We start from the raw sequence: 26,903 nt of genomic DNA, 5'->3' as shown, positions 1-26,903 counted from the left end.
GGCACTGTGCTTTGTGTGCTCGATGGTACTAGTGGCAGCCGTTTCATGTTGATATCTTATGAAACCATCATTTTGTTGCTATTTACCCAAAGAACTGATTATTATGCAAAATGATTGATCTCACAATAGGATCACAATGTGCACATTTGTATGTTAAAGTTTCATCATGTATGAATTATGTTCTATGAGTTTTGGAAGGTGCTTGTGTTTTTAACTCTTCTAACAAGGATTTATGGTAAACTGGGTATTTTGTAATTTGGTTGTCTTTGTTCTGCACAGGTGCTTGAGTTGGTGCTGGAAAACTTTATTTATCCATGGTACAGGTATGAGCTTTACCTAAAAGTTACTACTTTTGAATATCATAAGTGTTTATCAAACTGTTTAAGAAAGTCACCTGAACAAAAAAATATTTCTGTTTCTTTAGTAAAATATAAAGCATGCTTTTAACTGCTGCAGTTTCATTGTTTTATTGTCTCTTAGCAGAGTAGTGGTTCTGAAATTTGTATTTCATCCTAAAAACACTTTTAAATTATTCTTTTTTATGTGTTAATTTTCTAATAACTCTTACTTGGAAGTACATGTGGCTTGATTAAAACCTGTGTAAAAACTCAAAAAACCCCAGAAATTTCATTCCAGATTAGAAACATACTGATCTTTTGTATTGCTTAAAAATAAAAATCACTTTACAGTTTTTTAAAAACAAAAATTCCACTTTTAGTTAATATAGAAAAGGTATTTTGAATACATGTTGTGGCCACCTTATTGCAGAATATCTGTTGATTTGCGGAGTTTTAAGGCTCCAAGTGGTTATGCTGAGCTGAAAAGAGTAGTACTGTGTAAATAACTTTAATGTATAAAGAAAAGACTGGCTAATTCTTTTTTTTCTGTTTTTTGCCGTATACCTTTATGTATTAGTTAGTGCTTCAGAGTACTTTGTAAGAAGATGTTAAAAATATTTTTAATTGATCATGCTGACATTAATGTGTTAAAACAACACCTTACCTTAATTCTGAATTTGACTTTTTCATCAGATGGAAATGTTCCATTTTGAGCTAAAAGAAATTTATACTTTTTTCGTTTATGCTGTTTCTTGTGTGTGTCTCTGGGATCTAAAATTGTCTGGGAAGACTTCTTTGCTTGATTGGTTTTTAATTGTGGCCAATACCTGCATGTCTCACATCTATCTCTGTGTGATGAATACACTGAAGTATAAAACTTAACTGCTTGTGCAAACAGCAGAGGGAGCTTTAGCATCATGTATTGTGAATGATCAAGTTGGAAAACTCAAGGGTTTTAACTTTCAAACTGAGAAAACTAGCGCATGTCCATTGAGTTGTTTGATAAAGTAACAAATGTAAGGGAACCATCTTCTGTATTTTGTAATTTGAAATTAGATAGGCTTTTTTGGCTGGTGGAAGGTGTCATCAATGTCTTTTTTTTTTTTTTTTTTTTTTTTGGACTGACAAGGAAACTTGGATTCCACATATTACTTACATCTCTGACGCCCAAGATGGTGGAAGTCTGGCATGCATCATATGGTGGGGATAGTAATATGCATAGTTAGAAGAGCAGTGTGAAATATACTTGATATGGAGCCAGCCAGCTTAGATTCTTCTGCATCTTGCCCTCTTGTGAGCTGTATAGATGTTCCTGCACCACTGTCTTTAGTTTTAGATGGCTGCACCTCTGGGTATTGAACTAGCTCCATTAGTTCACACCATGCTGATCAGACCTAATAAGCTTTCCATGAAACTGAAGTACTTACTGGGAGTTCAGTGGGCTATAGTGCAGTGATATCTGAGTAATTCTGCAGGAAACAACTTGGTCCTGAAAGGCTTACTGGTTTCAGCTTAACAGTAGTAATGTCAGATCTGGTCTCATTCCCTCTAGACATTCAGGTGTTTCTGTGCTTTTCTGTATTTCCAGCATTGGTCGTGCAGGGAGGCCTGAACTGTGTGTGCAGCTCTTTGAGGTCTGTCTCGTAGAGCATGTTAGTTCTGACTTTTCCTACTTCGGTGTACCTACGTTGTTTGTATAGCTCAGCTCGGCCTGGAAAAAGGACTCTTGCATTCATGAAATGTTTTTTCTGAGCTAACAAACCTCACTGACTATGGATAATTCTTCACAGACCCAAATCAAAAGCCTTTGCATCCAGACTATCCTTATTTAGCAGCGTGGGTAACCACCAGCAGGCAATTCAGACTTTCCAGGCGAGGTTGGTGAAACAGTTTGCTGCTTTCCCTTCCAGAAAAGTCTGGGCATAATTCCTTACACTAGCTATCCCCCTTTCAAGTGAATGGAATTTGTGCAGAAACTACCTCTGAAGAGTAATAATAATAATATTAATAATTATTTCTTCCTTTTTAGTTTATTTTTTGTGCCTTGCCAGCTGATGCTGCCTTGCAGCACCTTGCATGCTGTGGACATTAGAGAGGTAAAATGACATATCTCACTCAGAAGTCCAGGCAGACACTTACCATGAATTATCTTACAAGATAAAATCATAAATTTATTGCTCAGGAAATAAAGTGCTAGAAGCAGGGGAAAAGCTGTGGTTTATGTTTGTTTCATTAATAAACTGTATAAGAATTTGTAATATTTTATTAGCAGGTTAAAATTTAGAGGCAAAAAATTTGGATCGGTTTAGGGGAATGAAGATTAGTACTTAAAATCCAGTGAACTTGACTGAAATAGGTAGCTATACCTATATGCATTTTTTTTTGCATTTTTCAAATTATTTATACTGGTTATATTTAAATATTTGTGGTTTAAGATTTTTTTCAACTCTGTGAGAAAAATAGAGCATAGTTGTAAGTAATCCAAGTTTGCAGAGCTACAAAACACGGGTCTGAGTGTGTTGCTTATGTTGTACAATAAAACTATATAATATCTTGCTTATACCAACCTCATTTTAAACAGGAGCATTTAAAGTTTGAATGAGTCACTCTATGCTTACTGATTTTTTTTTTTGTCATTAATGCTACTTCAGCTCCAATTCTCTCAGATTAGATGAGAATCCAGTAATTACCATGTTTTTGTAATACATTAGTATGAAAACATTTTTTAGTGACCAAAACCAGTGTTTTCACATACGGACCTGCTTCTATTTTAAATGCAAGTAATGCAAGAAAAATTCAGGATTTTTGTTGAGTCACAAACAATGGCTTTACAGTTTCATCAGCTTGCAACTTTTTTCTTCATCCTTTTGATAAGCATTGTCCAATTTTTGTAACAATAATTGACACACAGAGGGGGAAAAAAATAACTTCAGAATTTGTGTATGGTTTTCATTTATCAGTAGATCCCATAAGATACTGCAATAGCAGTTAGGTGTATCTCTTTTGAGACATTGGACTCAGTAACTGTTTACAGTTAACAGACTGAGCCATTTTCATTTAGCAAATCTTTCTGTTATACTGATAGTTGTGCGTTTAAGTTTTTCCTCAAATTCTGGTAAAATGCAGCCAATTTTTAAATTGCTTCCAAGCAAGTTATTTGGACTTTCCACTGTGTCACTAGAGATTTGAGATTTTACAGGTTCTTGATGTTTTTTTTCACCAGTCTTCAGTCTGCTGGTGATTAAAAGAATGTGTCTGCAAACCTGTGGTGCACTGTGAAAGCACGTGGTATAAAGTCATGTCCAAGTAGAATTAGCCAAGATGCTGGTTATCCAAGTGTCAATAAAATAACAACTTCTTGGTCCAAATTACTTCATGTGTCTTGTTGTCTGTCAGATACTGGTAATACAGTCATACAATTTGTTTGCAATCCCTTGGCTTCCTTTGACAGTGTGGGTATTTGCTAACCATATTGCCTCCAAAATGTCAACTGCTGATCTTAAAACAAACCAAACCTTCCCCTGCAGTATTCTTATCTGCATACGATTAGCTGTTGGAGGGTGGTTGTATTCCTTATGCCAGGCTACTTTCTTTGAGGTGCTTTTCTGTGCAATTAGTTGCATGCTTTGACCGTCAAGTCAGCAGTATCTGTACCTAGTGGTTCATCTTCAACATGCGTATATAACCCAGGCTAACATTGCTTTAAAAAATGAGATGCTGAATAATGTAAAATGATCTTATAGGCATAAAATTTTTATCTTTCAAAGGTACTGTTGTTGCTTGCACTGATTTTTTTAATGCAAATAATATTTGCATTTACTACATATGCAAACTCATTTGTTACCAAAAACTGTGATGGCTTTTACATGTGGTCATTAGCTAAAGCAGGATATAACTTACTTTGTTGCATCACTAGTCAGCTATTATAATGCAGTTTTACCAATATCTTCAGTCATACTCCAATGTCCGTATATGCTTAAATGCTGGTAGATTTTTATTCTTTCTGTTGCATTTTGCAGAATGCTGTTATCATGGTCTCTTTCCACTCAGTTAAGTTGCAGTTTTTGCGTCTAAGACTTAGTGTATTTCCCATTTTCATTCAATTTCCCAAAAAAGACATGGAGTTAGGTATTTGTCTTCCTGAATCAATTGTATGTATTTTTGCCATGATTTTTCACTGAACATACTTTATTGCAGCAGGTGGAAACTGACAAACCAGATAAAAAGTTTAGATGGTATTTTGACATAGTGATTTGGGAATCTGTTTAAATTCTTCTTTATTTCTTTGTTTCCAAGCAGACCCAGGTTAGATAATTTCAGTTCTGTTCCAAGTAGCTATAGATAGAAGTTCTTGTTTTGTTTTCTTTGTAATTGATGGTTTCACATTTCATGCTACATCAAAAGTAGATCGACTTTTAAAAAACCAATTTCTGTCATTTTCAGTTTCCTGTGCTATGCTTTCTTTTCTCTTCTAGGAAATGGCAATCTCTGTTTAGACCAGAAATAGGCCTAATTTTATATTTAAAAGAGAAAATATTATTGTATTGAATGGCATCTAAGTATGAGAACTTTTTGAAAAAATACCAATGAAAGTTTTCTATTGGAAGAGGCTGAGCTGAAATACAAGGGATGTACCTATTTCATTAAAAGCTACATGAGAAACTACCAATTTTTATTATAAAACTTAAGCAAAAGAGGTTAACAAAGCCAGATTTGTACTAAAGCAGAAGAAAATTATTTGAAATCTTGTAGTATAGAAGGTCTTGTAGTATCCAATATGGAGAAGTCAATTTTGACTAGCTTGACTGGGGTATGTGCTTGCGATACTCTTATTCCAAAGGCTTTACCGGTATTAATTCAGTTTCACTTCATGCCACTGGACTAGGAAACATTCACATATGTGGAAACTAAGTTAGATTTTACTCTGTCAAAATCAGGCAGATGGTATATTAGAGCAGGAATTGGTATATAATGGCAATTTACTGACATATTCCTTAAGCCATTGTTGTATGTGCAAACATAGTGGGAATGCTGCGTGTTTTATTCAAATAGAAGACTGCTTACTCTCTGCCCACACTTGGTAGCCTTCATTTCAGTTAATACCAGTTGAATTGTCACCGTTGAATGTTCTTATTCCAGCTTTTAGTAGTGCCAAATGTGTTGTGGTTGGTTTAACATAAATGTGTTTTATTCTGTTTTCTTACATGACGTGCTTTACAACATTGCAGAAATATTACTGATGATGAATCCTCAGTGGATGAACTGAGAGGCACGCTGCGGTTTTTTGCGTCTGTATTAGTTCGGAGAATTCACAAGGTAAGGTAACTTACTGTGGCTTAAAGTTAATTTTCCATCAGAAATAACTGCTATCCACCTGGAGTGAGTTCTTTAGTTTTTTAAAAAATGGTGATACCAAAGTCAACCTTACAGAGAGTACCTTACAGGCAGTTTCCATCTAAGTTTCTTCATTGCGTTATCTGTTCCCTGTTTCTGGAGCTTATCCCATTCCTGGTTATAAACTGTCTTTGCGGATTCATCACTGGAAGTGTTCAACATCAGGTTGGACGTGGCTTTGAGCCACCAAGTTAACTTGCTTTTGTTGGTGGTCACATCTTCATGTAGAACTAGGCTGCATATACTGTGACTTGGAAATCAAGTTGCATTACTATAATTATTGCAATGGAAGAATCATAATGGGAATAAATGTATTAATGGGACAATAAATGTATTAACAGTATTGTTTATGGCATTTAGTTCTGCATGATGATATGTGCTTTGCCCAGAAGAATGAGCATACTGTCAGTTCATCTAGAAAATTCATGGGTTGTTTGTTAAGTGTTCGTTTTATGGTTAGAATGGGGACGTATAAGCAAATTAATATCTTTGATAGTTGTCTCTAATAAATTTTGGGAAAAAAATGCAACAATTCTGTTTTTATTTTAAAACTACTTGTTAGGTGGATATTCCAACTGTTGTAACAAAGAAAATGCTCAAGGCAGCAATGAAACACATCGAAGTGATAGCCAAGGCCAGACAGAAAGGTAATGTAAAGACTTACTATGTTGTCACTTTCAAAGGGCAAGTATAAATGTTTCCTTATGCATGTTTGTTTGTTATATTTGCTAAATCATTTCATCCTCATTGCCCTTTCTTTAAAAAAAAAAAAAATCCTTTTGCATTTTTCTTCTGGAGATTGCAAAGACAAATAGGAAACAATTACAGTACAAATAATCTCTGTTTTGATTTTCATTTCCCCACATTGAAAATACTGAATTTCTTTCTCTGTATAGTAAACAGGAATGTGGGGGTTTTTGTCTGTTCAGAGCAATCAAGATAATTTAGCAATGCTTCTTCAAGTTTTTCTTCTGTGTTCCAGGCGAGCAATTATAGATGAAAGGATTTGCATGTCCATGCACTGTACTGTAACTCTTATGGCTAGAATGATTTCACATCTGTACACTAACATGAGCAGTTAGTGGAGTTGTTCAATATGTTGAAAAATTAGCTTTTTGTTTATAAGCCACGGTGCAACTTTGAGCAGTAGCATATTTAATTATTATCCAAATAAAAATATCCTCACAAGCCTAATGTAAAAATTATATTAAAACTGCACATTGAAGAAATATTTGGAAAATAGAACACTTGCTGTTGGTAAATATTTATCTTTATTTTTATCACTGGATGTGTTCCACAATGCTGTATCTACTAAATGTGGTTTCACTCAACTTTTAAGCATAGATGTTTACTTTCACTGGAGTCATGAACTTTCCTCCATTCCCTCAAAACATCTGCTTGATATCCATAAATATATGCCGTTGGTCCTGTGAGTAGTGGGTAATGAATAATAGAAATAATAAGACATAGTGTGATCATGTTAGATGTCTTTCATGGCACAACAACAATTTCAAGATACTAGATTATTTTGCAGTGCTGTTTATGCAAATTTCATATTTCCTTTTTTCTTTAGCAGCAAAGAACTGTATTTTAAATGTAAGGCATTGAAAATACAGCAATTTTCTTCAGTGTTTTGAAAGAAAAGATTCATTCTCTGAGGGCAGATATGTGAAGCAGCAGCTGAAAATGGCTTTTAGTTGCGCTTTCTAGTAAACGTTGCTAAACCAGCCACCATAATACGTGGTTCAGAGGCAGCTTTCAGACCTTGCTTTGGTTGCTAGTTGAGCCTAACCTTTTCTGTTTTGTTTATTTTCTAAATCCTTTTTAAAATTATTGCCTTAGGGGGCATTCCTTTTCTCCCCTACTCTTCTTACTCTTACATATCTTAGTAATTCCTCACTATTTGCACAGTCACCTCCATCATTCATTACCTATCCTTGCCAGAGAGCGCATTCCTCCTCTCTGCTTTTAGTGACACCAGATAGGCAGATTTATCAGGCAATATACATTCCTGTATCCCCCATATCAGCTGATATGGTTCTTGGTTGTGAAGCACAAGCTAGCAGGCTTCTGTACTAAATTCAGTATGCTGGAAACAAGCTTTAAGCCTCTAGATAACAGGTAATTATTAGGTACCTGACCTGTGCCTGATGGGGTTCTTGGCATGAGGCTGTGCCAGATTGCTAGGTGTGATTTATTACAACTCAGTTCTTGCCTTGGAAGTGATTTGAAGGGATATAGCATTGTTGCTTCTAATTAATGTGTATAGTTTTTAATCCGATACAGCAGGTATTCTTTCAACTCCGTACAGAGACTTCTAAGAGGCAGCACTCTTGCAGATCCCCATGCTGGTTTTGGTTTGATTTATGCTGTGATTAGCATGTATGTTCCTTCATGTTTGTTTGTAAATGTTCTAAGCAGGAAACTGATACAGCAGGATTGAATAAAAGTTTAAGTTTACATTGATTTCAAATTGTGTTGTAGGCAAGTCAATAGGTAGTAGCCCAATAAACAGGAGACTGTGAAGGAGGTCAGGAAAAAAGCAAGTAGAGGCAGACTTTGGGCAATGTAGTTTTTTAGAAGAATCAAGATGTTGAGTTCTTTAAAAATTATAAATGAGAAAACATTCTGGAAACCATGCAAACTGCAATTGTTTGGTGAAGGAATTCTTATTTCAATGTGAGGTTTTATTTTCACATAGCCAGGCTTCAAAGTCTAAGCCAAGGTTCATTTGTAAAGTTTCAATGTTTTATCCCTTTGGCAGTTGTATATGTACTAAAAGTATTAACTTTTTAGCTCAAATGAAAAGCAATCGCCTCTTATTTCACAATAATAAAAAGCTGAAACAACTCATAATACTGTTTTTTACTTGCAGTAAAAAACGCAGAATTTTTACAGCAAGCTGCTTTAGAAGAATATGGACCAGAACTCCATGTTGCTTTGAGAAGCCGAAGAGATGAACTTCACTACTTAAGAAAACTTACCGAACTTCTTTTTCCTTATATTTTGCCCCCAAAGTCAACAGAGTGCAGGTATAGACATTATTTAGAATTGTATTCTTTGAAGTATCTGCATACTATGTAGTACAGTAGTTTTGGAGAGTGGAAGAATAAACTCCAGTCATTTTCCTCATCCCTTCTTCATATCCCTTTGCCTATGAGTGTTTTTTTATTGGTCTTAAAGCATGCTTAAGGTATTATTAAATACTAAAATACTTCCCAGTAAAATATAATGGCACGGGAAACTTTACTTGGAAAAAATATGTAATGTAGTATTGGTTCTGATTTTTCTCTTTTCTTTTTTTCCTTTTTTCTTTTCAGATCCCTGGCTCTTCTGATAAGAGAAATTCTGCCTGGTTCTGTTTTCCTTCCCTCAATGGATTTCTTAGCTGATCCTGTAAGACTTTGGAGCACAGGAATAATCTTAATTTTTTCAGTATTACTGTTTTCCTACTAAGTATGTTGTGGTAAAGCAAATGATGCACAATGACTTACTTGCTGTGCATTCTGACTGGGTAAAAGAGAAAGAAATCTTGTGGCTAAAGTTTTTGTTTGTTCATTGAAACTGGTTTGAGTGCTTGACTGACTGAACTGACTAAAATTCAGTATGATCTCTTAAGAATGTATTTTTAATGAAGGACTGCAATTCCTGTCACATGGGAGAATGCTGTGCTGGTATAAGCACCTTCAAATTGCTATAACTGCATTTACATTATTTGAGCTTGAACTCTAGCTGTATGTATTTTATAGCAGTGTAAGTAAATCAGCTCTTTTTGCAACTGTATTGAAATCAATTTGTTTGTCCTCAATTCTGCAAATAAGAGGGCGTTTATTTCTAAAGATGGAATGCTGCCATCTTTGATTTTATTTCTACATGTAATTTAATAGGAAACTCGCAATACTTTTATGAAGGTATCACCTAGCTGCATGCAGAAAGTACTGTAGCTGTGGAAGTATTAGTAGTTCATTAGATCTGCACTAACCGTAAAATTACTTTGTAGTGCTTTCCTCCACTGGTTAAAGAATGTTCCTGTGCAGGTCTCTTCAGAAGTTCCTTGACTTGTAAATATTTGAGAAGACTGTTGAAGGTTAATTCTCAAACATGTGTTGCGAGGCTCTGTTTTTTTTTAAAGTATTAATATAGTCACAGATTTAAACTTGGGCATGACATAGTAGTGAAACGATTTTCATCTAATTGGTTGGGTTTCTTTAATAGTAATTTTTTGTTGTGTTTTCCTGCAGGACACTGTCAACCATTTGCTGCTGATCTTCATTGATGATAGTCCAGTGAGTACTGACAAAATTAGAACAGTAGTAATTTGTTCACCCATTAAGGAAACTTTCTTACCCAATTGTCCCTTGTCATTTTTTTCTACAGCCTGAGAAAGCAACTGAACCTACTTCTTCATTGGTTCCATTCCTTCAGAAATTTGCAGAGCCAAGAAATAAAAAACCATCTGTAAGTAAAGGCAACATTTATTTCCTTTCCTGTTTTGAATAAGTGTTTTACTTTACCTGCTGTTTTTGTTCTACAACTCCTTGCATTATTTACGTACTCACTGAAAGTTTGAAAATTGACTGACTGCATTTTTAACCTACTAAGGTCCTGAAACTGGAGCTAAAGGAGATCAGAGATCAGCAAGACCTTTTATTTCGGTTTATGAACTTCCTGAAACAGGAAGGGGCAGTCCATGTGCTGCAGTTCTGCCTGACTGTAGGTAAGATTGCAGACGTGTGCTGAGGTATATTTGATGATCTTTAAAAAGCTTTAGGCATTTGCACGTTGAAGTGAATATTCAGTCTCAGAACTAGGCAGTGTTGTTAAGCAAGAGATTACCTTTCGGGATCTGTGTTCACTTACTTTATTATGTCCTGATTCTTGAATGCTAATCTTGGCAACGTTAATGTTGACATGGACTGTAGGTCTTAATTGTACTTCTGTTTATTGATAAAGGTTGGACATTTTAAAATAGGATATTCTTGTAAGAAAAAAATTCTGGCCACTGATACAAAGTACAGCTGCCTTATTTTAGTATGTGGTTACTAAAGTATTACTAAAATGAGCTGTTCATCACGAAAAGCCTCTCATGTTCTTCTAGCTTTAAAATTCTGATTTCTGTAAAGAACAGAAACAACAGGAACATTAAAGGTGTTGAAACCTTGGTTATGAAGCATGTGTGTGGTTTTACTGTTACACAAGTGTTATCGTTGGAAAGCAGAAGGCTTTTCAAACAAGGTTTTCTGTGAAGTTTCTGTAAGTTAGACTGGTTTATTTCAAGTTTTTGGTCAACTAGTAGTTAATTACTGGCTTACTGAAATAACATTGGGGATTTTTTAGTTAACAAGTATTTCCATATTGCATAGGAAATAACGTGTGTGTCTTCATATCCCAAGCCCATGCATACATCAGGAAGATGCGAAATTAAATTAGACAGGCTTTATCTCAAAATACTGCAAAAATCATTAATCATTATATAAAAGAAATATAAATAATCTCTGCATGCAGCTGCTTCTGTGCATGCAGCTCATAATCCTTCCAAACATGGTGGCTTTTTGTCAGAAAAACTTGTCTCCTCACCAGAAACCAACAAAGCAATTGCCTTTTTGGTGCTGGTGGTACCTGCAGGGGTTTATCAGCTGACCCTTCTAGAGCTGCTTCCTCTAGCAGGAAGGTTACTCAAATTGTGGCTATTGTCCATGATCAATCTTTTTTCTGGGTAAACCTCAGCATTTTCTTCCTTCTAAACTTTTCTTGCATTCTCATAGGTGGCAAATCTGTATATTAGCTTATAACACAAAGAATGAAATTTAGGTGTCTCAAGTTACTCTGTTCCAAACTGTCTACTGTAGGTGGTTCTTCACTTGATATAAATATTTTTGAAAACAAGCACTTACTGAGGAAAGTAAACTGCAAAAAAACTCAGAAGGGTCTTGGCAGGCTTTCTCTGAAGAAGTTTGGTTTTGTCTATTAATTGAAAAATTAATCAAACGCTACCTTATTTTCCCTTCTTTCTGGCCAGACTCATGCTATTAATGGGATCGACCGATAAATCAAGTAGGATTGCACAATAATTGTGCTGAATAGAATTTTTGTTTTGTCAGAGGAAGTTCATTCTCAAGTTAGTCTGATATTAAAGATATTGAAAATATTTTGATGGCTTGTGTCTTAGGAATGAAATAGCAGCAGAATAGGCAGATGACTGGTATAAAGGGCGCTTGGGGCTCTGTGTGTGTCTAGCATGAACTGGAAATCATGCTGAAAGAAAACTACAATTTACAATTTGGTAATTTAGGAAGAAGAAATTAATTATTCTGATTCATTTTTCTGCCAGGAACAACTTCGTGGATTTATCCTTACTGTGATAAGGAATAGTTTTAATTGCAATATATTTTTAGTAATAATTTTATGAACAAATCTGAATTTTATAGTTAATAAGAAGGCAACTACTTTGTTACTTGAGATTTTGAGATGTCTTCTGTTTCTATTCATTTTAAACTTTTACAAATTACTATGTCTGCTGGAAAATGAGTTGATGTTATAGGTTGCTTCAAGATGCTATGTGTTAGCTGAGTTGATCAACAAATGCATTTTCTTTCCTTTACTTCTCAGAGGAATTCAATGACCGAATTTTGCGACCAGAACTGTCAGATACTGAAAAGATGTCTCTTCATGAGGAAGTACAGAAAATTTATCAAACATATTGTTTGGATGAAAGCATTGACAAAATTAGATTTGACCCTTTTATTGTGGAAGAGATTCAAAGAAGTAAGTTTGAATTTGAAAGGAATGATTTACACTGGAATTTAAACAGCATTCTGTAATAAAGTGAAGACTAATTCATCTGAATATGATCAATCTTTACTTTTGTCATAATTTTAAAAATTGTTACTTGCTATATTGTACTTAAGCCATGTTTTCTCAGTTTATTTCTACTTTTATGTCAGACTTATAGTAGCTTGCAAAGCATTCACAAAACTCAGACCAGAAAAACCCCAAACTTTATATGCCTATATATATATATCTATTTACATTTACAACTTTTTTGTAGTTGCTGAAGGTCCATATATGGATGTTGTGAAACTTCAAACTATGAGGTGTCTTTTTGAAGCTTATGAGCATGTACTTTCTCTACTTGAGAACGTTTTTACTCCTATGTTCTGTCACAGTGATGAGGTAAGTGTGAAAGATTTGAAAAGTGGTCTTGAAGCAAGATGGTATTTTTTTCTTTTAGGATACCCTATTTACAACAGTCATGTGCGTGTAGAACTGAAAAATATGTCTTCATTTTCCACTTTAGTTAGCATACCAGAGCTGGGACCATTGTCAACAAGAAAAAAGAATTTATTCTAGTTCAACACATCATCAACAGAATTAAAAAACAACATTAAAAAACCCTCTTCATTTTTTAATGTAACAATTTATGTATATTACTGCTATTACAAAATCATCTCGACCCCTTCTTCTATGATTGCAAATTTGGTGCAAAACTAATCTGCATGATAGACATAGAACACTTTTAAGAATCTCCTTATTTACTTTTTAAAATACAATGGTACTTAATGAAAGATACAAAGTTTGTATTTAAATTCCTTCAGCATGATACATTCCAGCACCTAAAAGTTAGGTGTGTGTTTTCAGGAAGGTCACTGAAAGCAATTTACTAGGCATTTGAAATTGTTCTATGATTGGGTTCTGAATGCAAGTTTAAAAAAAAATTAATAATAATCCTTATACTGGGCCAACAGCTGCCTAAAGCCTTCTAATAGGAAACACTTTAAATGCAGGGCTGAGTCTGAATTCTTGTCCCTTTTAGCGTTTGTGTGTGTAAATCAGGTTGCACGTTAACCTTCTCACATTTATTTGAGGCAGAATTTATTGACTTGTCCTGGGAATGGGTACTTGCCTTACTTGGCATTATTCATAATAAAGTGTATTTCTCAAAAATGGTACTGGTAGTCATCTTTCCCATAATAGCTATAATGCTTCAAATGCTTGATTTTTTTAATTTTTTTTTTTTAAACAAGGAGGAAACATGGATTTTCATGTTTAATTTTAGTTTTATTTCTGTTTTGGTTTTTTAATCCCAAGACTAGTAAAGTAAAATAAGTGGTCCTGGGAGCATGTATTGCAAATTTGGTCTGTCCTTTTCCTGATGAATATTCTAACTCTTACATTATGGTCAGCTTGCCTTTTACTTCTGTTTTTGTTTTCTGAATTCTGCAATGTCGTTGCATAGTAGCTCTTACCTCAGTTACCGAAGTGTTTTCTTTGATACCTTATTTGTCTGTTGTAGTACTTCAGACACCTTTTAAAAGGAGCAGAGTCACCAACACGCAATTCAAAGTTTAACAGGTAGGTATGGTAGAATCTGTAAGTGTTTTTTCTTTGTTTTTTAGTTAAAAGCATCAAACCATTAAACCATAGGCATTTTGCTACTGCCTGATACTAATTTGACTAAATTTTTAGCTCTACCTTTTTTTTTTAAATGGCCAAATTACATACTGAAGGAGCAAGCAATATTATATGAGATCTCTTTGCTTTGAAGTGTTTTACATTAAATAATTTGAAATGTGATTTAGACCTCAACGTTTGAGAAGGGGGAAGAGAAAAATAAATGTACAGTGAGAATAAGATAACGTGGAAATAAAGTGGTGATTTAATTGACTGTATATATGAATACCATTTTGTTGGTGCAAAGCTGGGTCTTCCTGGATTTTGGGTCTTACAAGGATAGGTACAGTGTACCCTGCATCTAACCAACCTGGGCATGCAATGGGAATCTCCTCTTGTTTTGACAAGGAGGATTTGCCATTTCTCCTAGGTCAAATGTGTTTTCTGTCCCCCAACTCTCCCCATTCATCGCAGAAATGCAGCATCAGAAGCCTCTCTTGTGGGTTTGCGCTACTTACAGACCACGTTCAGGCTCCTTAGGGCCTGTGGAGAAGAGCATCTCCGTGGTATGGATGGGCAACCTTCCACTGTGGGGTTGCGTTGATTAAGCTTGAGGTCTCATCAATTCTTGTCTTTCATTTTATGCTGGATGGCTCAGTCACAGACTAGCCCAACTGAGTTGCTCTTATGGTCTAGCCAACAGAAGGAAAAGTTCAGTGACACAGTCTTTAATTTGGATAGGCTTTCTTTCTTGATTTGAAATAAGATCCACAGTACTGGAGAAAATGCTGGTGTTTATCATCTTAGATTACAGCAATTTATCGAACTTTTTCTGCTTTCATTACGCCTAGCAGCAGCCCTCTTGACTTGCAGCCTACTGTGAGGTGTATTATTGTGAGATCCCTTTCTCCCCTGCTAATGTCTTAAAAGACCTACAAAGTGGTTCTCTTCAATATATCTCCATCTATAACATCTATGATGTAGTCCTTATAGTTCTTGTAGATCCAAGACTCAAGCTTTGGTGTAGTGCTTTTTCAGATTGGTGCTGACAAGCTTCTGTTTCTTAGCAAAGAGACATGGAAGGCAGTTGGATGAAACTGCATTTCTCCCCTGCATGATACTCCACCAGGAATGGTGACCTTAAAACACATTCCAGCTTCTGTTGAAGATGGCTACAGGGTTTCATCCAGACCTTTAAATTTATCTTCTGGCATCTTTTCCAAAATTATTCATATCAAGGATGGAAAGTAGCCTGTCATACATTTCTGAAATCTAGTTAAAGTATGAAAACATTTAGGTCACCTCCTTGGTGCTTTGCTTTCCAAAACAGAAAGGGTGAAATTAAAGGCAGTCTCTACTTGGACTTTTTGAAATAAATCTCTGGCTACAAAATAACCAAATTTTGTTTGGGGACTGTTACAGTGTATTCCCCTGGAGTTCAAACAGCATCCATAGCATTGTGGAAAATGTATGTGGTTTATATTTGAGACCAATTTGAATGCCCTGAGTATGTATGATGGTTTATGATACGAGATACTGTATGTTCCTGAAGCGGTGCCTCAGTGATTATTTCCATGAAACAGAGGTCCTATCTGAAAGTGGTTTGCCTGTTGCTTTGCAGTTTCCCTCTGCAGAATCTGGTACAGACAGTCACTGCCAAGGCAAAAAAAAAAAAAATTAAAAAAAGGTTACTTATAGAATTATTCCAGATGTTATCCATGTGCACATACCTTATCCTGTCTTTTCTTCCCAATTCTAGCATTAGTTCCAGCTGAGAGAAATTGTATGCAAAGAGATGAGTTTTGTTTTCCATATCTTTGATGCTTTGCTAGGGGTACTGTGTGTGTATTGCATAGATATTACTGCTAAAAAGTCAGATCAAGTAGTAGATACGAAATCTCAGTGGAATGTACATGTGGGTAATGTGTTGAAAGATTTCACTTATTGTAAAACAAGAAAATTAGAGAGCAGTTTCTAGAAAATACAAGTGGGAAAGTAGGAATAAGTGACTATCAGTGTGTAATTTCTGGTTTGAATCACTTCTTTGAACTATGCAAAATAATCATAGCTTTTAGTGTACAGATAGGACAAGTAACATGCTATGAAAACTGCTAAGGTAATAGATAAGAAGTCCCAAGTATTTCTGGAGTGCAAAGAAGTCACATTGAGGATATCCTGATAACTTGATAACTAACAGTGGCTGTCAACAGTTTAACTCCGACTCGTATTTTCCACTTAATGTTTAATGTGTGTGGCCAATGAAAACTGGTGGTTTAATTTCCAGTTCTGATGACTTAATTTTGGGTGTGTGGAAGAGAAGACAAGAATTCCCTCTCCCTCTCTCATATTTATGTATTTATAATACATTACTACATTACTTAAAGGTGTTCTGTGTTGGAAGTCTAACAAAAAAAGAAAAGCCATTATGTGATAGCAGCTCCCAGATTTCTGGATAGGTCTGTATCTGCCTTGATTTTCTACCCATTGTGACCACATATAGAAACAGACATATCCTGATTTCTCATCATTGGGATAACAATAAAATTAAAACATTTTTCAAGTAAAGGACCAAGTAGAAAAGATATTAACAATTTTGGGGAGTGCTTAGGAGTAAAACCCACAGAATTAAGTCTGTAAACAGTTGTGTGCAATGTAATTGTTTGTCACCATCAGTTCCAACTTGGTAGGTTATGTTTCCAGTTTCACCGTTAACATGACTAAAGACAATGTAAGATACCTTATAATCGATTCCTCTTGTAAAACAAAATCTAAAATTTGTATATTTTAATCCGATATCAGTTTGTCCTGAATTCAGTAGCTCCAGTGAATTAAAATAATGTGTGTGGTGACTGTGTTTATGGTTAATCCATTTAAACATCTCGGTTAGAATTACTGAGTTGATGACTAAGGCATTGGTTCCATGTACCAGGTTATGTAGAAGGTCAAAAATACACGACAGTTCTTAAAATCTCTGATTTTTTTTTTTTCTTTAAAGATCTATAAATCCATAGGTCTTTCTTTGTATTGGCCAAATGAACTAGATTCCTACATGACTTCTGAACATAGGTTGTAAAACAAACAAACAAACAAAAAAAGTGTTAGCTGCCTGTTTGGCACTACAGGTAACTTTAAAAATGAAAGTCGTCCTTTATATGTTGGTAGCCGCTTGTTCTGAATGTCAGTGAAGACCTGAAAGTTTCAGTAACTGAGGTTTTAAATTCAAAGGCCAAGGTTGTGGTGATGAAATGTGTAGGTACTGTTCGCATTTCACTTTCTTAGGTTTTTAGGTCAGGAACTCCTAATTTTACCACATTTTTTATTAATCTGTTGTGATGGTCGAAGCCTATTCAGTTGTGTTGGGATAGATCTGTGAAATTTGGGGGTGTGGGGTTTTTTTTCTTTTTTCTTTTAACATTATTTTTTCCTGGGCTCTGAGGTACTTTATGTGCATGTTGTTGCAGAAGTAGCCTGAGTTTGGATGACTTCCGGTAAGTCTGTCTAACACTCGATAAATGTTGTGTGTTAGTTACGCTGCATCTATCATGACTGCATCACACAGCCTTTATAACAGCAGTTAACTCTCCATTTTATTTGTAAAAATGTGAATGTCTTCTCTGGACTAAACTGCGTTTCTCCCCACAATAAGCTTTACTCCTCATGTCCTCTTCACCAGTGTTCAGAAATTGCTTATTAATTTCACAAGTTTGCAATATATTAATATTGTTTGCTGTTAACGATTTGTCTGCTGTCATTAGTTTTGAAATACATTTGCATAACTTGAAGCTTTTTTTATTTGACCTGTGACTGCTAGCTGCTCCAAAATTTCCTTTACTCCATGTCACATTTCCAGATGTTGTTTGAGGTTTTATCCACTTAACTGCTTGTTTTATCTTGCACAGCCGTGTCCAGAATGATCATTGCCTAACATTGCATGCAAATATAACCATTTTATGAATATTATCAAGCACTCAAAACCAGCAGTTCCCCAAACAAGTTCTCTCTGCAGCTTTTCTTGTGACTGTTATAGGTTTGTTTACAACATATGCTATTTTTTATAATTTCCTCTAGGTAGTCTGTGGTCACTCATTAATGCCTTAATAGCTGTTCGATTGTTCGTTTACTCATTATTTATGCCTCTTTAAATAGATGCTATCCAAACTCAGAAAACAATTTTTTTGTTACGGGCTTTTCCTTAGAATTTGTCAGAGCATCAGTATTTCATATGTTACTCACACCATTCTTGAGTCTTGAGGGAACATTATCAACTTCATTTTACAGGTTAGGAATCAAGGTATATAGACACTTTCTGTCTTTTATATGCCAATTCAGTGTATTGAGTTATAACTTGCTAGAGCGTTGAGCAATGAGAAGTACTTGAGATACAAGTGCAGTTCATTGATTTTTAAGTGCAAGTCTATGCGCTCAGCATTTCTCCTAATTGAGTGTAGGGGTTTTAGTCAGCCAAAAGAAAATGCTATTCTGACTTCACATGCATGTAAATATCTAGCTTGTCTAATACATACGACTTGTCTGGTACTTCTTGACCTGCAGAGGTTTGCAATAGCATTCTTCAGTGCATAGCCCTGACTGATCACCTGCAAAGATCTGTTCAGTGTGCGGAATGAGGCAGGCATCCTGTGGGAAAATTATTTTGCAACCATCCATGATTAAAGAATGCCATAGTGCACAGTGGCACTAATGCAATCTTTGGTCTGCAATTCCCACCTATAGAGTGAATAACAATTGTAATTTTTTTAATGTTACGCATGTGTGACTTCTGGACCTCTAAAAAAAAATAAATGTATTCCAACTTTTTGTTGTCACATCATTCATCAGAAGTGTTGGAACCTGTCAACTCACCGCTTAGGGCTCTCCCAAAAAGCAACTATAGAATGACAGTCTAATAATGCTGTTATGTGGATCAGCACTAGAGGGAGTGGGATACTTTTCCCAATTAGTTTTGTATATGTATATGTTGACAATAGCAGAGTTGACAGGTCTGGAAAGACTTGGTCTCTATTCTAAACAGGCCACCTCTTCACTTCTTTCTTCCCCCATGCCTTGAACCTGACCATATCCTAGTCCTGTCTCTTCGCTTCCACCTAGCTCAAGCTCTTTCTCCTATTTCTACTCAACCAGTGAATCTACTAGGCTTTCATCCTGATACTTGTTTTTGGTTGGTATTTTTTTAATATTTTTTGTCTTTCTCAGTGCCCTCAAAAGATTGATCATCCTGTTGTCTGTATGTCTCTGCTAACATCCCCAGATTTTTCCCTTGCTCATCTAGCCTCGTTTGTGCTCTGCGTGCTTGCTCAAGAACTTTTGCCAAACTAGTCCTTTGTTCTCTCCATGTGTTGTCCACCGTGTGTCTGTATACCCTGTTATTCACCAGTGTTTGTTGTGAATTTGTGTTTCTTCCTGCGAGGTGATCCCATCCTAGTTTGTCACTTTATACCTGTTCCAGTTTCGTGATTGCTCTGTACTTATTAGGGGTGGTCTTTGGGCTCAGCATTGGGGCAGGAAGGGATGGTTCCTAGCTATCCGGTTGAGTCCTGGCTCCGTACAACTCAGTACTGGAGTTACAGGCAAAGCAGTACTCTGCCTTCTGCTGGAGTATGATCAGTGTGGGAAAGAATTGATCTGAGCCTGGAGTACTCTTATCAAATCTCTGAGCTTGTGCAAATTAAACTTTTTGTTCAGAATCTTGAGAACTGCACAAGTTTTCACAGGAATGATGAAAGCTTCTTCAAGAGTCAAGCCAGAGATCTGAAGGATTACTCTTCTAGAAAATCTGTCTAGTTTTGTCTGATTAAGGTTTGTATTTTGCTAGCTCAGTGATTAAGCTCTTGTTCAAGATTTAGGTTGGGCCTCAATGTGAAAATGCTCAGTTCAGCACAATAACATGTAGAATAAGTTGCTTAAAAATTAGGTAAAATTGTAGTCTAAATCTGTGTTTGTTCAAACAACCAAGCAACCTTGTCTTTGGTTAGCAGAGATAAGTAAGATAGATGGTGCCTGTCTGCTTTGGAGCTGATAATAAAATGAGATAGAAAAAGCAAAAGATTTGGAAAAGCAGTGGATAATTTACGCAATTTTAGTCATGTACACAGTCTGGGTAAAACTGTAAACAGGAAGATCGTTAGTAACGCATGCATGTTTGAGTCAGCAGCTGATGTCAGTATGGTTTTATGGGCAATGAAGATGCTTTACCTGCTGGTCTCTGCTGTTCTGTTGATACTACTGTTCAGTAGTTAATAATTTTTTGTTTTAAAGGAAAAAGAAACACTTAGGATATTTTTTTGGCCCTCTAAAATACTAATTGTGCTTTTAATCTCGGTAATCTATAAAGTTCTTTTGAATCTTTGATTCTGCAGTTTGCTATTGGTTTTTAACTCGCCTATCAGCTGTGTTTACTGAATCAACATAAGTAACCTCAGGCTGATTCCGTATTCGACAGAAACATTTGTCTTTTCCAAATTACTAGCATTTCTATGCAAGAAATAATCTTCGGTGTCAAGTCTTGTGTAAGCATAAGAATGCTATAAAATCTGTTCTTCCAGTAAGGAGTGTGCTGCCTGCCCAATTATTTTTCTTTTTCCATACCTTGTTGCTTTTTGGATGCTTTGTCATAAGTGGCAAGACTTTAAAAAGTCTTCATCTATCAGTCAGACTGGCTCTTCAAGCCAAGATTCTTCAGTTACATCTGTTTTCTCTCATGCACAGTCTTGCTCCTTGCACATTCCTTTTCTGTGTCCCTAATGCTTAAAAGTCAAGATCTATATTGAATCATACAAGCTTGTAAAATTCTGGGATGTTTATGTAAAAAAATGCATCTAACTACACCATTTACAGTACTTGGCAAGAGTGTATAAATATTTAAATATAAGTGCTTGGAAAAAGAACAGAGTTAGTGACCTTCTTGGTGTGCATGCCTGTGGCAATGCAACAGTTTCTACTGTCAAAACAAAATTGTTTAGCACAGTTAATTGTTTATTCTATGTCCTGTATTACTGGGATACTGTTATAAGAGTGTTAATGTTTGCTCATGTTTAAGCATATTGGAATCCCCTCTCTCTTAAAAGGGTAATCAAGAAATTTTGCTGATCGATCAGAGAACAAATTTGCCATAAATGGATTTCAATTGAAGTAGAATGGTAAATGTATTTGCTACTTGTTTATAGAATTGTTTCCCTTATCTGCAAATGATGTGCAACAGCCTACTAAGATGCTGTGTAATAATATGCCTTGTGTTGTGAACTCTGACTTCTGTAATTCTAGGACCACGCAGAAGAGAGGAGAATCATTTGGAATCAGCAGAATAGGCAACAAAATAAAAGGTGTATTCAAGAGTTCTGCGATGGAAGGAGCTATGTTGCCGAACTATAACTTAAATGAAGGAGAAGATGACTTTGTGAGTAAAAGTTTTAAAGTTGTGTATAAGTCTTTGTTGATGTGGTTTTTCTCCTTATTTGAAAATGTTAAGTTTCTGCCTTTTCTGCTGTCTTACTTCACTGCAGGGCTTCAATGGAGTGGCTTCTGATTAAGTTGCCTTGTTTTCCCTGTATTCATTCACAAGCTAAGACCACATCCCCAGTTACTGTGTCTCTCAGCTTATTGCTTTAGTACACAGAAGTACTACAAGTAGCGGTGTCAGATATTTTTGTAAGAAATTAATTTTTCTCTAAAAACTTACCGTACCATTTTATAATTCTGGATAATAAGGTATGCATAGGAATGCACACATGGCTTTTCATGTGAAGCTTGCCACAAGATCTGAAAACCATGGATAAAGTAGTGGAGAAATTGCTGTCAAGTTGGTCTGTGATGCAGCATTTTCTCTAAAGGTCATGAGCCAGTAGTCCTTTCTCATTTCTCTTGGGTGCCTCCCTCACCTAATGTTTTTCTTTCATGCTAAACAGCAATTAATAGAGCCAACGCTGGACTTACTGCATGGGACACTGATATCTGAAGCGCAGTTGGGGGACAAATGGAAAATTTTAAAAAGGGAAGAAGAGGGAGTTGGTCAGAAGCTATTGGTAGTCATGTATTTTTTTAGTGTGTCTGCCAGTTCAAGCTTTTGTAACTGTTCCTAACAAACTGTGGGTTGTTCAGCCTGGAGAAAAGAAGGCTCCGGGGAGATCTAATTGTGGCTTACCAGTACCTGAAGGGGCCTACAGGAAAGATGGTGAGGGACTGTTTATCAGGGAGCGTAGTGACAGGACAAGGGGTAACGGGTTTAAGCTGAAGGAGGGTCGATTTCGATTGGATGTTAGAAAGAAATTCTTCACTATGAGAGTGGTGAGGCACTGGAACAGGTTGCCCAGAGAGGTTGTGGAGGCCCCCTCCCTGGAAGTGTTCAAGGCCAGGTTGGATGAGGCTTTGGGCAACGTGGTCTAGTGGAGGGTGTCCCTGCCCATGGCAGGGGGGTTGGAACTAGATGATCTTTAAGGTCCCTTTCAACCCAAACCAGTCTATGATTCTATGAAACAAAACTTTTAATAATTTCTTACCTTGATAAACTGCTAGCTCATTTTTCACAGCCTAAAGATAAAAGTGTACATATGAGCTTATATTATTCACGTTGTTCAGAATTGCTTTCAGAAGAGGGTGGGAAGGACTCAGCAACTCTAGATGGGTTTGGGTTTTTTCTTTAAGAGGAGAAAAAAAAGGCAATATTCTCTACAGGCAAAATCTTCATGTAAGTCATGCCTTTAAGAGGGCAGAACTGTTGCAATTAGTTTCTTGGACAGTTAAGTTGTTGTTGTTGTAGCTTCTCTCTTTTTGAGGCGAGATTCTAATGAAAATGGGTTAATTTTGCAGCATTGCTGTTGTAGATTTTGCTAGCCAAAGGGTGTGGAAGTATAATTCCACAATAGTAGAGGAATTAGTACAAGTATAATTGAAGTAGTGGAGCTCAGAGAAGGAACGTGGTTTTGTGCCAGAGCACAAGAAGTTACTTGTGAGAAGTTGCTGAATTCAGAGAGTGCCAGACAATATAGTGTCTAATCCTTACTAAGGAAGGTTTTCAAATGGACAGAATGATTTTAGCTTAGGCAAGAATTGAAAGTTTGAAGTGCAGCATTGTGTCAAATCCCTTCATTAAATAAAGGTGGGATACTACATTTTTACTAAAACCACCTTAGACAAAGTTTGGGAAGTACCCTAGTCCCTTCACTTGCTAAGTGTGGATGGGAAGAAGAAATGGGAAAAGAAAACACTAAACTGTTGTAAGGTTACTGTGCATCTGAAGAGCTGAACAAAGCTGTGACTTCACTTCATGAACAAATATTGAATATACAGAATTCAACACTAATAATGTCACAGTAAGTGTTGAGGTGTAGTTTCCTAGCAGGCCTCACAGGGTCAGAGGAAGAGCTGTCAGGGACAAGAAGAACATCATCTGGGAAGTGGCCCTATAATTACAAGGGGGTGGCAGTGCAGTATACAGACTTAACAACTTTTTGATTAGCTTATGTACAGAGGATACAGGAGTTATTTCCTTGCTACACAGATCCTCATTAGTTATTTAAGTAATCAATGTTAATGTAGGCTTGGTGGATTCAAGGTAAATATAAAGAATGGCAGTAAAATGGAGTTCTGTGCATTGTGACAAACTGAGTAATGTCTGGAGGCTTTTTTTGATTTGTGGGGGTTTTTTGTTTTTGGGTTTTTTTTTTTTTTGACAAAGTCATGTTGGTTGCAGTTAAAGCCGATAGGAAACATCCGTTTAGTCTAAGGAAGTCATGTAGGGATAGAAATATGTGTTAGCAGCTTTCTGTGGCTCTGGGCAGCAGCTTTATAAACTGCTAACGTGATAATAGTAATTCCATGAAACCACACTTTGTCAGCTAAATTTTAAATATAGCGAAAGATACTCGGCATATTAAAGAACCGGTATTGTTCCCAAGGCAGCCAGAAGACCTTGTGGACTTGAACTTGTGGCTTTGTTGGATGAAACAAATGGAAATAGACTGAGGCAACCCGTAACTATTACGAGTTGGTGATCTGTTTGGAAAGAGGATTAAAACCCCCAGAAATTCATGCTTCCTGGCTTGCAGTTATTGTAGGTGCTGTGGTTGTCATAGTGGGGGGAAAAAAAAAAGTGGATTATTACCAAAACCAGGCTAGAAGTCAGGTGAGGGGTCTGATGAAGAGAGGTTATGAGTGTGTGAGACTTTGCTGATGATTGATTACAACCTTGGAAGGGCTGGGTGAAGGCGGCAGACGGGGAGGTTATGGCCCCTTTATAAGCAGTTTAAAAATGACTGACCCCTACCTCCTCTAAGCCTTATACTGCCTCTGCACTGCTGGGACTGTAATCACTGTATCAACTGATAGCGTAGTCTGTATGTGAAACTAAATAAATGAGAGGAGATGAGAACTGCAAGCAGTGGTAAATTAAAGGAAGAAAGAATCAGAAAACATAGGCAAGAGTTGAGTTTCAATCAAGTCCATGCTTAAGCATTTAGTTTAGTCAAAAACTACAGAATCAGGTAAGTCTGAGTGTTTCTAGAATGGCCTTGCATTTTTGCAAGGAGGTCCTAGTGGATATAGTCAGGATAGATTATAAAGTGATAATTTTGGTAGCCGATAGCTCAGCTCTCACAGGATGGGGGAGTGAGCGCAAATTGCACCCAGTTTGTGGTGCCCCATCTGCAGAAACTCAGCTGTTGTTGACTTGGAGTTGCTATCCTGAAACGTTGTTTTGCTGTTTCTATCCAGTGGTAACAACCACATAAAGCCTGGGGAATGGGGAAAGCGAGGGTAAGACCTCATACAGAAGACTTAGTAGATGTAAAGCTACCTGACAACCCCGTTGTTGCGATTCAGAGAGCATCTGTCCTATTTATTCCATTCTTCAATGTAAGTTCGTCCTGCAGTTTGTGAGCCCTAATTGTTCATGCCAGGCTGGGGTTATTTTCGTTTGCTTTGTGAAGGAGCACAGCCTGTGATTTAACTCTCAAATTGCGAACCACCTTAGCTGAGCATGGTCTCTGCACAGCGGCAACTGAGACTGCTCTTCGCCTGTCACAGTTTCTCTTTTTATCAAATAAATCAGGTAAGTAGGGGCAAAAATGTGTTTTGAAAAGAAGAGATTCAGTTAGTGGATCTAGAGGGATCTGTTTTGGAAGACAACATTCCACACTGTAACCAGTTTAAGGATTGTTTCAGCGTTCTGCAAAGGCAAAACAAAACTAAATAAAACTGAACAAAGACTGCTCATGTGTGTTGAACCATTTATGCTTCAGCTGCAGTTGAGTCATGATCATGTGAATATTGTAGTGCAGACAGAGCCAAAATTATTTCAGGGATGCTATATTGCCTTAAAGCATTAATTAAATTATCCCAATACAGGCAAAACTTTTTGAGCCACCTAGGCTTGGCCTTTGAGAGAAATTTGACTTTAAATTATGAAGCTAAGGAAAAAGGACATGAAAGTGGGATTTATGCTTTGCAGTTTGCTGTAGTTTCACCTGTTGTAAATTTGTATGTTAAAATCTCCTAACTTTAACAAGTAGCAGTACTCTGAAGTGTCTCTATGAGACTTACTAAAATAATGTATTATTTTTGAATTGTGTCTTAACGCTAACCTATCTCAACATAGTTAATAGCTCTGTAAATTGTGATGGGAAGAGCGAGGTGCTGACTGCCGCTGCAGCAGGCACAGGCTGGAGGCAGGACGATGGGCTTGGGTGTTGCTCCTTGTCAGGCGGTGCCTGCCTCCTTTAAGGACTGCGATGTTTTAGAAGACCTTGCAGCCTGGCAGCAGGCTAAATTAGATTCAGACGATTTCAATTTTATAAGGAAATAGGACTACTCTTTTTTTCACCTGCTTGCCTACACTCATGAAAATACAAAGAGCTCTGGGCTGCAGGAATAGTTCAATCCCAATTGTGGTTGTGTTGCACCTTGCAGAGCAAGTCAGATTCGTGTGTCCACAACATCCTCTGTTGTACTCGGCTGTGCAGGTGGGAGACCTGCTAGTTTGGTGTGCTGTTGGCTTCTGTCTCTTGTTGTGTTTAGGTAACTTCTTGGCCTGACCTAGTAAGCTCAAGTCTTCAATTTGAGTCCTAGTATGATGGAAAATGCAATGCAGCTAAATCCGCTGGACCCAAACTGGCCTGAGGCATTCTTCCAGCTGTCTCCTCTAGTACTTCTATTCTCTCTCACTCCCCCTTCTCTCCCTCTCTCCCCCTCTCCCCCTCTCCCTGAAGTGTCAGATGTGGAACTTGATAGTGTTATAAAAACTTTCAGTTCTCACTAAAAGTTGCTAACTTCAAATTAATTTGCAGTGGATCTAAAACCAGAAATGAATCTACATGAAAACTCCGTTAATTAATTTTTTTTTGTTCTTTTATTTCTTAGTGACAAATACTTCAAGACTCGATTTATGTTTCGTTATTCTATGTTTTGCAAAGGTAGACCGAACCAATTAAAATAGATCTTGATGTTTGAATCTTTACAGATTGAAGAAGGTGTTATGGTGATGGAAGATGATTCTCCTGAGGAGGCTGTTAGTACCCCAAATACACCCCGTAACCTTGCCGCATGGAAAATTAGCATCCCATACGTAGATTTTTTTGACGATCCCTCCTTGGAAAGAAAAGACAGAAAGGAGAGAATTCCTGTGTTCTGCATCGATGTAGAGAGAAATGATAGAAGGGCAGGTACATAGCATTGTGCATAAATAAAATGTAATTTAAAAATGAACTAAAATATTCTAGTGTGCTGTACTGTGATGGCTGTTGCAGTGTATTTTGCATACCTGTTGTTCTGATT

General features: G+C 36.6%; 1 protein-coding gene across 3 annotated transcripts in view; it reads left to right on the top strand.

The window, feature by feature from the left end:
* Positions 1 to 26,903, top strand: part of SNX14 (sorting nexin 14) — a 57,219-nt gene that overhangs the window by 13,040 nt on the left and 17,276 nt on the right. For 2 of the 3 annotated variants that reach the window (XR_008576407.1, XM_054820587.1), the window contains exons 5-18: positions 280 to 323; positions 5,567 to 5,654; positions 6,295 to 6,379; positions 8,608 to 8,764; positions 9,053 to 9,128; positions 9,974 to 10,018; positions 10,110 to 10,190; positions 10,335 to 10,449; positions 12,342 to 12,497; positions 12,781 to 12,905; positions 14,026 to 14,084; positions 17,585 to 17,611; positions 21,402 to 21,534; positions 26,590 to 26,791. Coding sequence is in view for 2 of the 3 variants with exons in the window: in XM_054820587.1 (XP_054676562.1) it covers positions 280 to 323; positions 5,567 to 5,654; positions 6,295 to 6,379; positions 8,608 to 8,764; positions 9,053 to 9,128; positions 9,974 to 10,018; positions 10,110 to 10,190; positions 10,335 to 10,449; positions 12,342 to 12,497; positions 12,781 to 12,905; positions 14,026 to 14,084; positions 17,585 to 17,611; positions 21,402 to 21,534; positions 26,590 to 26,791 (1,393 nt within the window). In the remaining variant the exon portion in view is untranslated. The remainder of the gene's footprint in view (positions 1 to 279; positions 324 to 5,566; positions 5,655 to 6,294; positions 6,380 to 8,607; positions 8,765 to 9,052; positions 9,129 to 9,973; positions 10,019 to 10,109; positions 10,191 to 10,334; positions 10,450 to 12,341; positions 12,498 to 12,780; positions 12,906 to 14,025; positions 14,085 to 17,584; positions 17,612 to 21,401; positions 21,535 to 26,589; positions 26,792 to 26,903) is intronic. The other variant, XM_054820588.1, reaches the window with a different exon arrangement.

Source organism: Grus americana, chromosome 3 (assembly GCF_028858705.1).
Source record: "Grus americana isolate bGruAme1 chromosome 3, bGruAme1.mat, whole genome shotgun sequence".
Taxonomy (NCBI): domain Eukaryota; kingdom Metazoa; phylum Chordata; class Aves; order Gruiformes; family Gruidae; genus Grus; species Grus americana.
This window is presented reverse-complemented; position numbering and strand designations above follow the sequence as displayed.